General features: G+C 54.5%; 2 protein-coding genes and 1 long non-coding RNA gene across 4 annotated transcripts in view; 2 read left to right on the forward strand and 1 right to left on the reverse strand.

The window, feature by feature from the left end:
- The window catches only part of TXNDC11 (thioredoxin domain containing 11), a 62,113-nt gene extending 56,735 nt beyond the window's left edge, over positions 1–5,378 (forward strand). For both annotated transcript variants that reach the window (XM_019715146.2, XM_074322861.1), the window contains one exon: positions 4,620–5,378. In XM_019715146.2, the coding sequence (XP_019570705.2) occupies positions 4,620–5,262 (643 nt within the window). In that variant the 3' untranslated portion in view covers positions 5,263–5,378. The remainder of the gene's footprint in view (positions 1–4,619) is intronic.
- Positions 7–1,860, forward strand: LOC141569479 (uncharacterized). The gene is made up of 2 exons (XR_012493171.1): positions 7–348; positions 998–1,860. It is a non-coding gene; the product is annotated as an uncharacterized LOC141569479 (long non-coding RNA).
- Positions 5,305–15,317, reverse strand: SNN (stannin). The gene is made up of 2 exons (XM_074322866.1): positions 15,165–15,317; positions 5,305–8,324 (listed from the first exon to the last, which is right to left on the reverse strand). The coding sequence occupies exon 2, from the start codon at positions 8,235–8,237 to the stop codon at positions 7,974–7,976; it is 264 nt and encodes an 87-aa protein (XP_074178967.1). The 5' UTR covers positions 8,238–8,324; positions 15,165–15,317; the 3' UTR covers positions 5,305–7,973.
- Between the last annotated feature and the right edge of the window lies 1 nt (position 15,318).

Raw genomic sequence — 15,318 nt, forward strand, 5'->3', positions numbered from 1 at the left:
GTAATGCTGAATCTTCAGTATTTGGGCAGATGGGATTCTTTCGCTGAAAATGAAATGGGTTTAGGATACTTCACAGAAGTGAAATGTAAATCATTAGTTATTACTAAACTATTTTGAATAAAATGTGTTGTTCAAAAAAAAGTGCCCCTAGGGACGAAAGGTAAAAGGGTTTTCGCGTCACAGTGTCAGCCGTGGTGTTTTTTGTAAGAAGTTTGCCCCTCCCACAGTGTGTGTTTTACACGAGCATGGATGTGGCCAGCAGAACTCGTTCACTTTCGTGGCCTTCTGAGCGTCCAGTGGATGCCAAGATGGACAGCAGAGGGCCCCACATTCCTGAGGGGCAGAGCGGTAGGCATCTGCTGAGCCTTACGGGGTGTTGGGCCCCACCTTCCTGAGCTTTCACGGGCGTCCTTTCTCATTGAGCCCTGCCCACAACCACCTCGTCCCTCTTGTGCAAGGTGGAAATGGGGGTCAGGAGCCTTTTCCCCAGATGCGCAGGCTTCTGTGTGTGGCTGCCACAGGGTTGTCACCTGGGTCTCTTCACATTTGTCTGAGTGGTGCTCCAGGTTCAGTAATTACTGCAGCTGCCATGCAAGCCCAGCGAGGAGGGGTGGGATGTTAGCAAAGGGGATCGACCTGGCAGTTAGTGAATGTGGTTGCGGATGTTTTGGTAGAAAGGGAAATTAACCCTTGGCCTTTTAAAGCCTGATAAGCCAGATATTCTCTCCCTTTTTACAGATTCCCTTTTGTTTTTTAAAAGGATGTGTCCTCGGGGACCCAGGCACATGGCTTTGACAATGTCTTCACCGGGAAAAACATTTGCCAGATTATTTTAGTGAGGTCCCTAACTCACATGTGTGACGTGCACTGGTTCAATTTCCTGTCCTCACTTTTACCGTTTATTACAGCCATGGCCATACTTTTCGTGTTTCTCTAGGAGAGTGTTTCCTTCATACATATTGAATCATTTCCTTGTTTTTTCCTCTTTATCTCAAAGAATTTTTGCTGGAACACTTCCTGTGGTAACAGGGTCTTGTCAGATCACGCACTGAAAGCAGAGCGCAACTCACCCCATGCTGCTGATTGTGTGGTGACGAGCCCTTTTCTTTCTAAAACGCATGTAAAGAGCCACACGGTCACGGAATTGTGGGCAGTAACACGAGCAGCTTCATCTGTGGGAGACAGAAGTGGGGCGTGAAATTTAATGAAACATAATTTTGGAATTCCAAACACAGTTTGGAAACTTACCGAAGTCATAATACCTAGCAGTGGCCTTTGCCTGAAGAAGTCCTCAGCAACTCGAATCCGGGAATACGTATTGAGAGACAGAGACACACAGACTTGCTGGCTGGGAGTTCTGTGTTTGGGGCTTAAGTGTGGGTTGAAGTTCCTTTCATTACAAAGCTGCCTGATTAGTCAGCATGGAGCTGAGCTTGTTCCCCAGGCTGTGTTTGGGTCACTGCAGCCCCTTACTACTTTCCTTGCATTGAAGAGTCAAGAAGGTAAATACAGAACATGAAAGGACTGTTCAGTTCTATTTTAATGGGAAGAGCTTGGAAAACCAAAGCCTTACTGCTTCGGAGTGGAATTTTTCTTATTTCCTAAAACTAAGTGGTAGTCAGAAGTAAAGTGAAGTTCCTCATTAGCTGGTCCAAAGTGAGAGTTCAGTTTACTCAGAAGTAAATGAGCAAAGGATATGAGCTGACAGCTCACAAAAGAGGAAATGAAAAAGACCGATTGTTAACATGTATAAAAACTTTTTCATAGTGCACATTTGTGTTCTTTTTAGTGAAAAGAATATAAAAATGTGTATGTGTTTTGATAAAATACAAATAAATGTATGCATGCACTGGATTAAAATGTGTGCAGAAGGGAAGGTGTCAAGAAGTTGACAATGATTCTTTTGGAGGAGTGAGGATGACAAGGGATCTGGAGGTGCCTCTTGTATGCTTTTTACATCCTTTGCAAATTGTCTTTGGTGAGCACATCTTATATTCATGAAAGGGAAACCACATGAAAGAGCTTGTCCTCTGCCACAGCGTGGGACCTCAGCTGCCTCCTGCTCCTGGCAGCGCCAGCCTTCCTGTGCAGGGGTGTCCTAGAGCCACTCTTTCTTCCAGCACTCTCTGTGACATTTCAAACTAAAGGTGCTTTGGCCTGGCCCTGGGCTAGGGGGTTTCACTGTAATGTGTCCCCTAACGAAGGATCTCACCTCTTCGCAGAAACAGCCCCACCCGCCCTCAGTATTATAGCCCCTTCTCTGGAGAAGATACCTCACACCCCATTTGTCATTTTTATATTTGGCGTTTTTACGTGCTAGAGGTGAATAAACGTGAACTTAGAGAGGAGAGCCAGACAGACAGTGGCACTGCACTTTCAAAGTGATTACTGTTTTGGAAGCCGTTTGTTGACACTTGGTGTCCTTGCTGCTTCTAAAAAGTTTGGAAGCCTTTTAGCACACCCATGGGGTAGATTCTTGGAGATTGCTCCAGGAACGCTAAAATGGCATGCTTAACAAATGTTGTTTTCTGTCTTGCAACTATCTCCAGATACATATACAGGTGTCTCAACGACAACTCTTTCCCAGGGCTAATTTGCATTTACTCTGTGCCCTCGGAGACCAAGTTTGTGCTGCAGAATTTAGCGGCAGCTCAGCTCTGCTTGTTGCTTCTCGCCCGCACTGTCTTGACAGGGGCCAGGATGATTTTAGTTGTTGATCAAATCACTGGGCGGCCCCACTTGAAGAAAGCTTAAGAAAACTGTGCTTTAAAGGAAGGCGTGGTTATATACTTACCCCCCAAATGTTTGAATTTATTCCATTTACCTGAAAGTTTCCATAAACGTATAAAATGGGGCATATCTGATTTTAATTTCCCTGTGATTTTTATTTCATAGGCAAAAGACTACCCATTAATACAACACCTTTTGTCGTTTCTTAAGTATGTGGCCAGTGGCTTTGTGTGTGGAAAGGGCATACAAACTTTTTTTTTTTTTTTTTAAGATTTTATTGGGGAAGGGGAACAGAACTTTATTGGGGAACAGTGTGTATGTACTTCCAGGACTTTTTTTTTTTTTCCAAGTCAAGTTGTTGTCCTTTCAGTCTTAGTTGTGGAGGGCGCAGCTCAGCTCCAGGTCCAGTTGCCGTTGCTAGTTGCAGAGGGTACAGCCCACCATCCCTTGGGGGAGTCGAAACCGGCAACCTTGTGGTTGAGAGGGCGTACTCCAACCAACTGAGCCATCCGGGAGCTCAGTGGCAGCTCAGCTCAAGGTGCCATATTCAATCTTAGTTGCAGGGGGCGGAGCCCACCATCCCTTGCGGAACTGGAGTTGAACCGGCAACCTTGTGGTTGAGAGCCCACTGGCCCATGTGGGAATCGAACCAGCAGCCTTCGGAGTTAGGAGCACGGAGCCACCTGAGCCACCGGGCTGGCCCTGGGCATACAAACTTTTAGTGAGTGGTTTCTGGCTGTTTTTTTTTTTTTTTTTTTTTTTTTTCAGAAACCATGTGATTTTTTTTTTAAGCTGACATTCACTGAGCACCCGGGTATCTCGTGTAATCCTTAACAGCAGTCCTGTGAGGGAGAGGATGCTCTTGTTACCCCTGTACAGACGAGGCAGTGCAGGGACGCAGAGGTCACTTGTCCAGGAGCTCATGACGTGAGCAGCAGCCCTGTGAGCTCACCCCACCCAGGCGGCCTCCTGAGGCCCTGCTTTTAACCTCCATGGCTCTAATACTTGAAGGGACAGTAACCGTTGTCTGCCCACCTCATGCATAAAGCTGCTTGTTTTGATGTATTGCCATCGGCTTATGTATACACAGGGAAATGTAGAAATTTTGGTTGTCAGACAATTAAATGACAAATTCTAAAAAGGAATGTTCTACATCAGGACTTGCAGTGAAGCTTTGGGGCAAACACGCTTCATCTGTCCCCCTCCTTCCTTATCCTTTGCTCTTGAGGCCAGGCAGCCTCAATTCCTCAGAGTCCCTGGGTCGGTCTCTCTGTCAGGGGTCGGGGCTCCAGTAACACCTCCCATCATGGCAGCTAAAAATGTCTCCAGATGTTGCCAAATGTCCCCTGGGGGGCACAGTCGCCCCGCAGTTAAGATCTGCTGCTTTAGGTGGAGTAAATGGCTGCTGAAGAAGCCAGGTTGTTTCAGGTCTTCTCTGGTTCACCAAGCACTGTTGATGGCCACAAGTGACGTGGGTGACAGCCCTGCTCCAGGACCCCCTTCCTGACACACCAGTCGGCTCCCAGAGCACACCGAGGCCGCTCTGCCCAGGCTCCCAGCGCCCTGCATCACTGGTTTAGGTTCGGGCCTGGAAGCTCTTGTCTTTCTTGGAAGGTTGTGAATAGAAACTGAGCTCTTTGTCCTCAGGAACAGATACAGGTTTGAGATAAGCCACCTTAATTACAGAACGAGCATGCGGGACATCCTCCGATTTGCAGAACATTTTCTGCCCGGATAACATTTTCCTTGCTGACTTCAGTAAGGAAAAATCTTTCGTAGTAAGGAATGACTTTCGTAGGAAATAAAACCTGACTTTTGGTAGCAGTCAGGTTTTGGACTAAACATGTTGGTGTAACTCTCATCTTTGACTCCTTTCCCTTTCTCTCCAGAAAGGACCTAAGTGTGAAATACCCCGAAGACCTTCCCATCACCCTTCCAAACCTGCTGAGGTTCATTTTGCATCACTCAGACCCTGCTCCTGTCCCCCAGGACTTGGGTAACCCTCCTCCCAAAGAGTGTCTTCAGAGCGGGGCAGCCTTACAGCAGGGGCACATCTCCCATTTGGAGAGAGAGATCCAGAAGCTGAGGGCGGAGATCAGCGCCCTGCAGCGAGCGCAGGTGCAGGTGGAGGCCCGGCTCTCCAGTGCGCGCAGGGACGAGCACCGGCTGCGGCGGCAGCAGCGGAGCCTGGAGCAGCAGCACCGCCTGCTCCAGCTGCACAGCGAGCAGCTGCAGGCCCTGTATGAGCAGAAGACCCGGGAGCTGGAACAGGTGGCCCACAAGCTCCAGGAGCTGGCCGATGCCTCGGAAAACCTGCTCACCGAGAACGCATGGCTCAAGGTCCTCTTGGCAACCATGGAGCGGAAGCTAGAGGGCAAGGTCGGAGCCGAAAACCTCACTCCCCGGGAGGAGGCACCCTCTGACCACCCCGAGCCCTCAGGGGCCCCCCAGTTACCTGGCAGCGCCCCTCCGCCTGCCAACGTCAGCTCCCCACTGGTGTCCGAAAGGAGAAGTGAGAATAGAACAGACTAACTTTTAGACTGATATGAAGAAATCAGAGGTGAAAACTGTACATTGGGAATATATTTATGCAAATTTTATTGAAATTTATTGTAAATAAAGATTTTCTCAGTGGTCTAGAAAATCAATTTGAATGTCATTCAACTTTTATTGAACAGGGATGACATCCCTCCCACTTATTGCACAAACTTGGTAGCTTTGAGACAGGAACAGTAGCACAGTCCAATTGAAGATTTGTCTGAAAAATTAGTCCATGTGTTAGTGGCTCAGTGTCAGAGTTCCCTCTCCATTCTCCTCCTGTTGCTTCTGTGATGACATGCAGGATGAAAGGTCCATTTCTTGACTGACGAGTCAGAAAACTTGAACGCAACAGTGGGCTATTCAGAAAGAATTCAGTGAGAGGTCATAACTTACTAAGCCAGTTGAGTGTGTGGCTCTGGTGTCTATGCTAAAAAAAAGTAGCTATTGATAAATAAGAACAGTGAGAGCTATTATGTGGCTGGTCACCAGTTCTCCAGGCACTTGCACTTTCCTCAGACACCCCCACGAGTGCCCCACTGTGCCTGCGACCCTCACCCGGCACTGCCACCACGCTGATGGGATGCATTCAAGCTGCAGAGATGTTGTCAATGGCAGCCTGGGAGTGAGAGCAAGAACTTCCAGGAGTGAAACTAAGGAGAAAGTGATGTTTCAATTCAAACCCAAAACTTCACTGGCACGGTAAAAACCTCAGGGCAAGTCTGACGGTCAAGGGATGGTCATTTTCAAGGTCAGGCTCTGGAAAGTAGAGGTAGAAAGCTTGGAAGTGCTAGAATGCGAGGGGAATGGATCAGACACCCCCACACCTTCCACATTTTTCTTGCGCACCCTTCATTAGAAAGCAAACCTTCTCCCTGATCTTCAGGTTGGCACCTTTGGAGCTTCTGTCCCCGCTTCCTGGCCTGCAGGGCCTCTGCTGGTCTCCAGTCCAACTCTTAGGCTTGGCCACGCCCAGTTAGGGGCCAAAGACATTTCCTCTTGTCTTCAGTTCAAATTTCTTAACTAGCTACCCTTCCCTGCCAAGTTACTTCATGTTTGACCCCCAATGTAGGCATATGCTGCTACAATAAATGTTCTCTAAGCTCCCTCCTTGGTGTTCTAGAAAATAGATTAGTTCAACATGCTTTTCAGAGGAGACCTGAATGAGGCCATAGGAGCTGCCTTCAGCCTGACCAGGAGGCCAGGGCTCTGATGGGGTTGGGGGTGGAGGTGGCTGGCACGGCTGAGGGCCCCCTGGGAGCTCCCTGTCCATTGTGCTGGGAGGCCCCTCAAGTCCCAGGTGAAGCCAGGGCTGGCCTCCAGCTCATGACCAAGGGCGCTGACACAAGTCAGAGTTGAATCATGATAGTTTCGAATGTGCTTACAGTGGTGGGATTAAAAATCTAAGCGAGTTCAGTGAAGTATGCACAAGGGACACCTTGGAGTGCAGGCTGGGGGCGCGGGCCCCGCCAAGAGCCACCAACGCCTCATGTTTTTGAAAACCAAGTTCTGAACCTCAAACACTCTCCCCCCACCCCTCCCCCAGGTACCCACTAAGCACATGCCATCAGGGGGCTTCTGTGGGCACATGCACACAAGAAATGACCTTCCTTCCACCACTCAGCACTCTTATAGTGGGTCAGGGGACTCTCCTAGGTGACCCACTGAAGAAAGTGAAACCTAGTACCCAGCAGGTGGATGGGAATGAACAGGAAGCTGATTTGTGAAAAGGGAAGGTGTGGGGGGAACTTCAAAGTCCCCAACCCCTCCCCTCCAGTGCAGAATATATTAAATACAACAAACAAAAACCACAATTTTCTCTTAACCGGGCCAGTTGGGTTTCAGATAAAGGTAGCCTGCTAAGTAATGCTGGGTGGGCTGGGGACGGGGAGTGCTCAGCATGCTCGAGACCAAAGGGACAAGAAACTGCTCTGCCACTAGGACGCCTGGCAGCCCTCGGGACGCGTGCCCTGACTCGTCCTTCACTGGCTCCCACGCAGCTGCAGTAGCTTCCTTGCAATAACTCCACTATCAACAGGAACTGGTATTTAAAGACCAAACCTACCTAGAGAAAGAGGGGCGTGGTTCTTCTATCCATTGTTAACCAAGCAGAAATCACCAAAGCACCCCAACAGGTCAGCCCCGAAACTTAAAACTGACATGTCACATCCTCTACATACACACACGTATATATTAGAGGCCCCTGCCAAGTGCAACTTGGGCCTTACATGTCTAAGACCCTCCCCCATGGCCTGGACTCAGCTCATCATCGGTACGGTCCGTCCCATGTGCGCTATCTGATATTTTTAAAAATCAGCAAAAAAGGCTTAAGCACGTGCTTCTGGGGCCTATTTACAGTTCACAGGTTTGTGAGTTCACGCATTACAGTAGTAGCTCCATTAAAAACAGGCTCAGCTAAACATTCAAGTAACAAAAGCGCTGTGGGGCTGTGAGCCCCCGCAAGGTCAGGCCTGCCCACTGCCTGCAATGGGCAGCCCCACCAGGAGACTGAGGGAATGGCCAGGGCCACCGACTCCTGGCTCGGGGCAGCCGGGACCCTGGGAGTCAGTGCATGCGATGACGAAGCCCGGCGAGGCCATGCCAGCAAGTGTCAACCCCTCCTCTGAAACGGCTGCATGTCTGTGGTTCCCCTGCCCATGCCTCTCGGCGGGCTGTACACAGGCCCAGGAGCCTCTGCACCCCGTTCAGCCGTGCACTTCCGGGCCGTTGGGGGTCAGTTTGGCCTTCCTCTCCACGCACGGTCCCTTGGCTGAGTACTGCACCAGCAGGAAGGGCTCCTTGGTCTCGCCATCCCCCACGATGCTCTCCTCGTCTTCCGACTGGCTGATGCGCTGCAGCCGCAGGTAGCACCAGCAGCCCAGGATCAAGGCCCCCAGGGCGGCGATGGCGATGAGAATGACGATGACGGTGACCACACCGGTGGTGGGGCTGTGGTCCATGATAGACATGCTCAGCGCTGGGGCGGCTTCCGTGGCAGGAAGCTCTTGGGGGTGGCCGGCTCAGCAAGGCTGGAACTCAGCCTGGACACGAGAGCCCTGCAAGACAAAGTGACATTAGGCTCCACTGGGGACTCGGCAGCCACCCTGACCGCGCACACGCTCTCGCTGGCTCTTCCAGTCTCTGTTTTTAATTGGTTCTGAAGCCCGACCGTCCCATCCTAGTCCTGGTGAAAACACAGACTGGCTTTCGCTGTTTCTTTGCTCGTGTGTTACCAGCCTTCTCCTACTCACCAAGCCCGCCTCCACGCACCACCATCAGTGCTTCTGCTACCAGACAGGCAGCCATAGAGCCTGAGATGCAGGGGACAGGGACACCCGTGACCTGTGACCCCACTGCAGCAGAGGCTCAAAAGAGGGTGTGTTTAAGGTGAATGTTCTGGAAGCCCAGCACCACTCGGACTGGAAGGAGCCAGTGCCTCATGATGGCCAGAGATGAGGGATTCAACAGCAGGAAGTGACATCAGCTCCTCTCACAAAGAGGCAATGTACGCAACTCAACCAAGTCTGCCGGAACACCTGTGAGAGGGTGCAGCAGGCGACAGCCTTTGCCCACAGGGGAACTGCAGCCGCCTAGGAAGAGCCCTGGTTCACCACACCACCTGAGAGGAAAGCAAGGCAGCAGAGTCCCAGGAGATGGAGGCACTCGGGACAGACTGGCCCTGCCCTCCAGGAGCACAGCATCTGGTGCAGGAGCCACACCGCAAATGGGTCAGTACACCAAATGCCTGTCACTACAAATGCGGGGAACCTAGGGGACCAGGGGCCGCTACGCTGAACTGGGTGGGGTAGGAGGCACTCAGGGAGGCGATGCTGATGCTAAGATGTACAGGAAGAGCCAGCCCTGGGGAACAGCACCTACGAAGGCTCTGCAGGCAGGTGCACGGAGCTGAGGGCACCGCTGGCTGGAGCTGGTTTGGGTGGGGGCGGGGAGGGGGTGTACATGCTGAACCACCACCTCCCAGCCTCCTAACCTCAGACAATTCCCTCTGCCTTGCTGAGCCTCAGAATCTGCCTGTCAGTGGGGCTGGTGGGGGGCAAAGGGGAGCACAGCTTTGGGGAGCACAGAAGATACAAAAAACCCCAGGCTCTCACTGAGGCCAATGACACCAGGCTGGCTGGGGTGGGAGGGTCTGAAGCTAGAGGCTCCCCTGGTCCCAAGACCCTGCACTGTGTCTCCGGCCTCGCTGTGCAGAGCAAGTAACAGGAACACGCAGGTGGTTATGAGGGCGTGGAAAAGCCCACGACGACTTCGACACAAGTTCAGCGCTCAGTAAGCGTGAGCTGTCTGAATTCACTGTTTTGAGAACTCACATCAAGGCAGGTAGACGGCCTTGGAAGGAGCAAGTTTTCCCTCCCAACAGGATGGAACCCGCCGTCCTTGAGCAGTAACAGCCTTAATTAGCAATGCTTCTCATCCACAGCAGGAAGTCTCCCCCTCACCCCAGGCCAGTACTATCTGAAGGTCAATGCCCCCGAGTCTGTCCAGGCATCAGGCCTTGGGAAAACTCTGCAGACCCCCGAGATCCACCTGCCACCGTGCCCATGTTTACAGAGGGTCGGAGCAGGAGGGGGATCATATCGCTGGAAGCCCCTTCTTACCAATTCCAGGGTCAAGCGGCAGCCATCACTCAGCAGGCTCCCTGGTCTGCCATGCGGGCCCACTGCAGCCAGTGCCCCTCACCCAGCGGAAAGGCCCAGAGTGAGTCCTTACAGTGACCTACAAGACCGCTGCCCAGGCTGGTCCCCCTTTCCCTTGTTCAGTGGTTCTCAGCTCGGGGCAACTGTGCACCCTAGGAGACATTTGGCAATGTCTGGAGACACTTTTGGTTGTCACACTAGTGGTGGGGGTGCTACCAAATCGACAAGATGCAGCTCAAGAGCCCACAGTGTGTGGCACAGCACCGCCCATCCCCAACCAAGGTCAGTGGCGTGGGGCTGAGAAACCCCGACCTTGTAACTCCAGCCCAGGCGGGAAGCCTCCGGACCTTGCAGTCCAGGAGGGTCTCTGTGAAGACTGCCCTCGCTCGCTCCCTCCAGGGCATCAGCCCCCATCTGCAGCCCTGCTTCTGTAGCACAGCCATCTGGTCAGCACCTACCGCCTCCATCAGTCTGTGTGCTCCATCAGCGGTCCTGCACACCTCTGTGGCCCCAAGGGCACAGGTCATCCTGGCTTCTGTCCTGCCACCATCAGGGCTGCTATCTGCTCTGTCAACCCTACTCGGCTTGTCCTCTCAGGTGACCCGACCCCCCAACAACCTGCCAGCTGCAGCTGGGTGAACCTGTCCCAACCTCCAGTTTCTCTACCTGCTACGGAAACCTGCCTCATCCCTCCCCCCGCACCTCCACTCGACCTCCTGTGTCCAGCGCCTGCGGGGGTGCCTGTCCTCCACAGTGCAATCCTGGACAGGAAGTCACGTCACTATGAATTCGGAAGGAGAAGTATATGTGTGTGTGGGGAGTGGGGGTGGTTTGGGAGCAGGAAGTAGGAAATCCAACAATGGCAGCAAGACCTGGGAAGGGTGACCCTAGGAGTCCCCGGAGTAATGAGGACACTGAGGCAGTGGCAGCCCCTGTTCAAAGGGACTGAGAGGCCTGGTGACCTCAAAACCCTGTCTGTGCCCCGGCCCCAGGCCAGGAATAGGCACAGCCAGTCTGGGCCTCTCACCCCTGAGCACAGAGCCAGGTGCCCAGGCCACAGTCACCTCTAGCCTGGGGTCCCTGGCCCTCCCCTGAGTGCATTTGTTTGTTCCTTCATTCACTCAGCAAGTGTTCCCTGAGAACCGATCTTGAAGAAAATCTGATCACGTCATCCCCTGCTCAGAATCCTCTCCGGCATCAGCAGAGAATCTAAACTCCTTGCCTTCCTGGAGCTTCTGCACACCCTCCACCCACCCTCCCAGCCAAGGCCTCTGGACTTTCTGTTCCTTCTGCCTCAGATATTCTTTCTTCCCTGATTGTCCCACGTCTGGCTCTTCCTATTTGGGGGGACTTTCCCAGACCACCCTGGCTTCAGATGCCCCTCCATCCCACACCTGAAATCACCTCATACTACTTCAATCTATTTCCTGGCACACTCTGCTACCTGAAATCCTCGTGGGTCAGGGAATGCATTTCCCTGACTGCTGTCTCCGTCCCGCAGTGGACTCTGAGCCAGAAAGAGGAGGGCACGGACCGTCTTGCCCACTGTGGGATCCCCAGTGCTATTATCCTATTAGCAGGAGCTAATAAATGTCTGCTGAGTGCTCCACGCCTGGGGATGCAATGATGAGTTACAGGAGACACTGCTGTCATGGGAATCGCGGTGGGCGGGCCCCACCCCTGAGCCAGCTCCCTCACTCCAAAGCCACACCCGGGACCCTGTGCATGGGTCCCCAGGCCTGTCCCAACAGACTCAAGGAAGCCAGCAGCCTGCGGAGCTTCAGGACAGGCTGCAGCCTGAGTGCGGGGGTGGGAGCAACATGTGCAGGTGGGTCCCGGGCAGGCCTGAGCCCACAGAAGGGCAGCTGTCTCCTCAAGTGCTGAGCTTTGGGCAGGGGAGGAGGCCTCTGAGAAGCAGAGCCCAGAGGAACCCTGAAGCAGGAGGCAGCCAGCCGGTTCTCCCTGCACCCCCTTGGCCTGCTAGCTTCGCCTCTCCCGGGGCCTCCCCTATTCTCCACCCCCTGCCCCTCTGAGTCAGGTGTCTTCTGCAAGTCAGCTGACACCTCACCGTAATCCAGGAAAGCCCCTAGGTGGGACAGGGACGGCCACAACTTGGGTGGAGTAGATGCTCAGGTCGGGACCTGGGAAACCTGACCCCCCTCAGAACAATCATCAGAGGAGTTAACATTTATTCCATACAATCATTTAATCCTCCCAAAACCCTGCAGCTACTACTACTCACCATTTCCCCCATTTTACAGATGAGGAAACTGAGGCACAGAGCATTTGGACTGCCCAAGAGTGGATAGCTAGAAAGCAGGACCCCAGAAGTAAGGCCCAGCAGAGCAAAGGGAGGGGTCTTCCAAGTGCACAGGGCCAAGGCCAGCCTGGGGATCAGAGCACGGCTAGGGGCCTGCGGTCTGTGGGCACTCGAGGGGTTGGTGATGGACCAAAATCCGCCCCGCCCCCCCAACCTCTGTAGCATCTCCTTGCCAGCTCCCTCAGTCAGGACAAAGGCTGGCATTGGAAGCCCAAGGCCATTTGGATCCCCCGAAACATACAGGGCCAATCTGTCACCCTCCCTCCACTCTCCTGCCTTGTGGGTCCTCGGTCCCCACCTTCCTCAGCCAGGATCTCATCCACTGCTCCTGGAAAAACAGGCTGTAAAGCCCAGCCTCATCAGTCTGCAGAGGCCACTCCAAGCTCCCTACCTGCTGCCCCCTCTGCTTACCAGTGAGTTCAAAAAGACAGCCCCCGCCTCAGCCACCAGCAGGGCTGAGGGCAGGCATCTCCTATTATCCTGCGATAATATTAATATTATCCTGCTATCCCACAGAGACCCACAGCTTAGGTCTGCCCCAATGCAAGGGGGGGTTTGTTATACCTGCTTCTTCAAGGGACCCCAAAACGAAGCCTTAACCCCACTCCACAGGTCACTGCCCATACTCCAGGCCCAGTGGGGCCACAGCCAGTAGCAGAGTAGATTCAAGCCCCTCCTTTGCCCCCCCCCCTCCACTTGCTAGTGTGAGCTGTTTTGTCCCAGCTAAGCAAGCCAATGCTCATGGTCTGTTTCTCAGTGTGCAAATGGGAACGAGGCCCTGACCTCAGCCACCAGGCTGTGGGGAGGATGCAAGTGCTAAGAAATGTGAACATGGAAGGGCCACTGCGCTACTGGTTAGCATGACATCAGGCTTTCCTGGGTGCCACAGAGAGGACAGGGAGCCTTTCAGATCTCTTTTCCCCAAGGACCTGGCTCCAGGAGGGTACAGAGTCTGGTCCAGGCCCAATGTTACAAATAGTCCCTTCCTCAGGGACATGATGCGGCCTTCTTACTTCTGGGCATATCACGAGTGTCACCCAGCCCAGCTGGACACCAGCTCGCTGCCCCCGCCCTGCAGCCTCCACCTTCTGGGGCTGCCCTGCTTACAGGAGGCCACCCCGCACCCAGGGCTTCCAGCACTGCCCCCAGGGGTTAAGCCATGGCTTCTCCCCCAATAAAGTTATCCGCTGTGCCAACAAACCAGGCCCTTTCTCTTCAGCGGACCCCAGTTCACAAACCAGAAACATTTCCTGCCCGGTTTCTAATTAGGAACATAGGATGATAGGGAGGACGGGGCACTGCTGGGCACAGCCAGGGTGCAGGTGGACCGTCTCCTGTGTGCCAGGCTCCAGCGGGCCCTGGGACCCAAGGATGCATCACACGAGGCCCCTGCCCTCCAAAAGCCAGGACCAAGAACAGCTGGGGTGCCCATGGGAAACTAACAATTACAGGGCTGTGCCCTGCTCTGCGGACCTATCATCTCATCCTCCGCCCCCACCCATTACACCCCGTTCTCCTGAAGAGGAAACTCTCACCAGAACCCCCTAGGTTCCCCTGTGCAGAAGAGGAAGCTGGCTCAGGCAGAGCCAGGGGACTGCCCCAAGGTCAGACCCTGTCTTCTGTGCCCCCCCCCCCTGCATCCCGTGAATCAGTCACTGGTGATTCTGACAGGCTTTCCCAGGGTCAGCCCACTTGGCCACACAAGTTTGGTAATAATAGTAGACGCCTGACAAAAGTTGGCGATGATTACTATGTGTCACTGAGCTGAACACTTCAAACAGATCATCTCCTTTCAGCCTCAAAACAACCGTCGAGTTGAGTTATTACTACTATGCCCACTTTGCAGATAAAGACTCTGGGGGTCAGAAAAGTTAAGTCAATTGCCCAAGGTCACACAGCTCAAAAGTAGCCGTGCAGAAATTCAAATCCAGCCAGCCTGCATCCAGAATCCAGGATTTCAACCCGGATGCTAGGGTGATATTCTTGACACCCACCTCCTCACTCCCGTGTCTAAAGGGTCAAGGGACAGGTTCATTCCAGTCTGCCTCCCCTCCTCACCCCAGGGCAGGCTGGGTGACCGGGCAGGAGGGGTGATGGGCCTGAAGAGGGACACAGGGATGACAGGCATCCAAGCAGCTCCCGTGTGCTGAGCGCGGGCGACGTGCAGGCTAGGTGCCAGGCGCGCTCCACGCACCCTCTCATTTAACCCTGCCAAGCGACGCTGTCGTCCCCCTATTCTACCAAGGAGCTATGCTAGGCTGGAGGGAGGAAGGGCTTAGCCCAGGGGGTGACAGCTGGAGGGGGAACGACAGCTGGAGAGACAACTCCAGTCTGCCTGACTGGGGTGGGGGAGACGGGGGACCACGAGACCCAGTCATGCCCACGCCGCGCAGTCACCGCCGACGGAACCCGGCACCAAATGCTGCGGCCCGTCCTTGGTTTCCCCACCTGCCAAATGCGCGCCAGACGTCGCCAGACCCCATCCCCACCCCCCACCCCCGGAGCCCCCCTGACTACCCTGAGGGCTGCCAGGACACCCGCCTCCACCGTTGTTTTTAAAAACCGAGAAGTGTCCGGAGGAGCCCGGCGGCCGGCCCAGGACGCGGAACTGCAGGCGACGGTGGGGTGCAAGTAAGGGGGGGGAGACACCCGCTTCCCACAAAGCGGCCGCCGCCCCCCGCCGTCTCCTTTGTCCGGATCTCGCCGACGCGCAGCGGACAAAGAACCCCCGCCCGCGGGCGTGGCCCCCCGGAACAGACCCTCCCCGCCCGGGCTGCCCCTCCCCCGCGTGGGGACCCCCGCCCCCCCGCCCGCCGCCGAGCCGCCCCGCACGCGTCCCCACCCTATCCTGGGCTGTCCCTTCCCCTCCTGCAAGCCCCCGCCCCAACCAAGCACCGAGCCCGCCCGGCCCCGCTCACCATGGCGCCGCCCGCAGCCCGGCGGGATCGCCCAGCAGCAGCCCCACGGGCCCGGTCCGCCCGCCCTCCAGCCGGGTCCGGCTGCCGCGCACAGTCCGGACGCAGGACCACCGCTCTGCGGCGGGAGGGGCATATCCAGCGCCTCCCCGGACGG

The sequence above is a fragment of the Rhinolophus sinicus genome, linkage group LG18, assembly GCF_036562045.2.
Source record: "Rhinolophus sinicus isolate RSC01 linkage group LG18, ASM3656204v1, whole genome shotgun sequence".
In the NCBI taxonomy this organism is placed as follows: domain Eukaryota; kingdom Metazoa; phylum Chordata; class Mammalia; order Chiroptera; family Rhinolophidae; genus Rhinolophus; species Rhinolophus sinicus.

Coding starts and splice junctions, on each gene's coding strand:
- SNN (XM_074322866.1), bottom strand. CDS start 8,237: ATGTCTATCATGGACCACAGCCCCACCACCGGTGTGGTCACCGTCATC.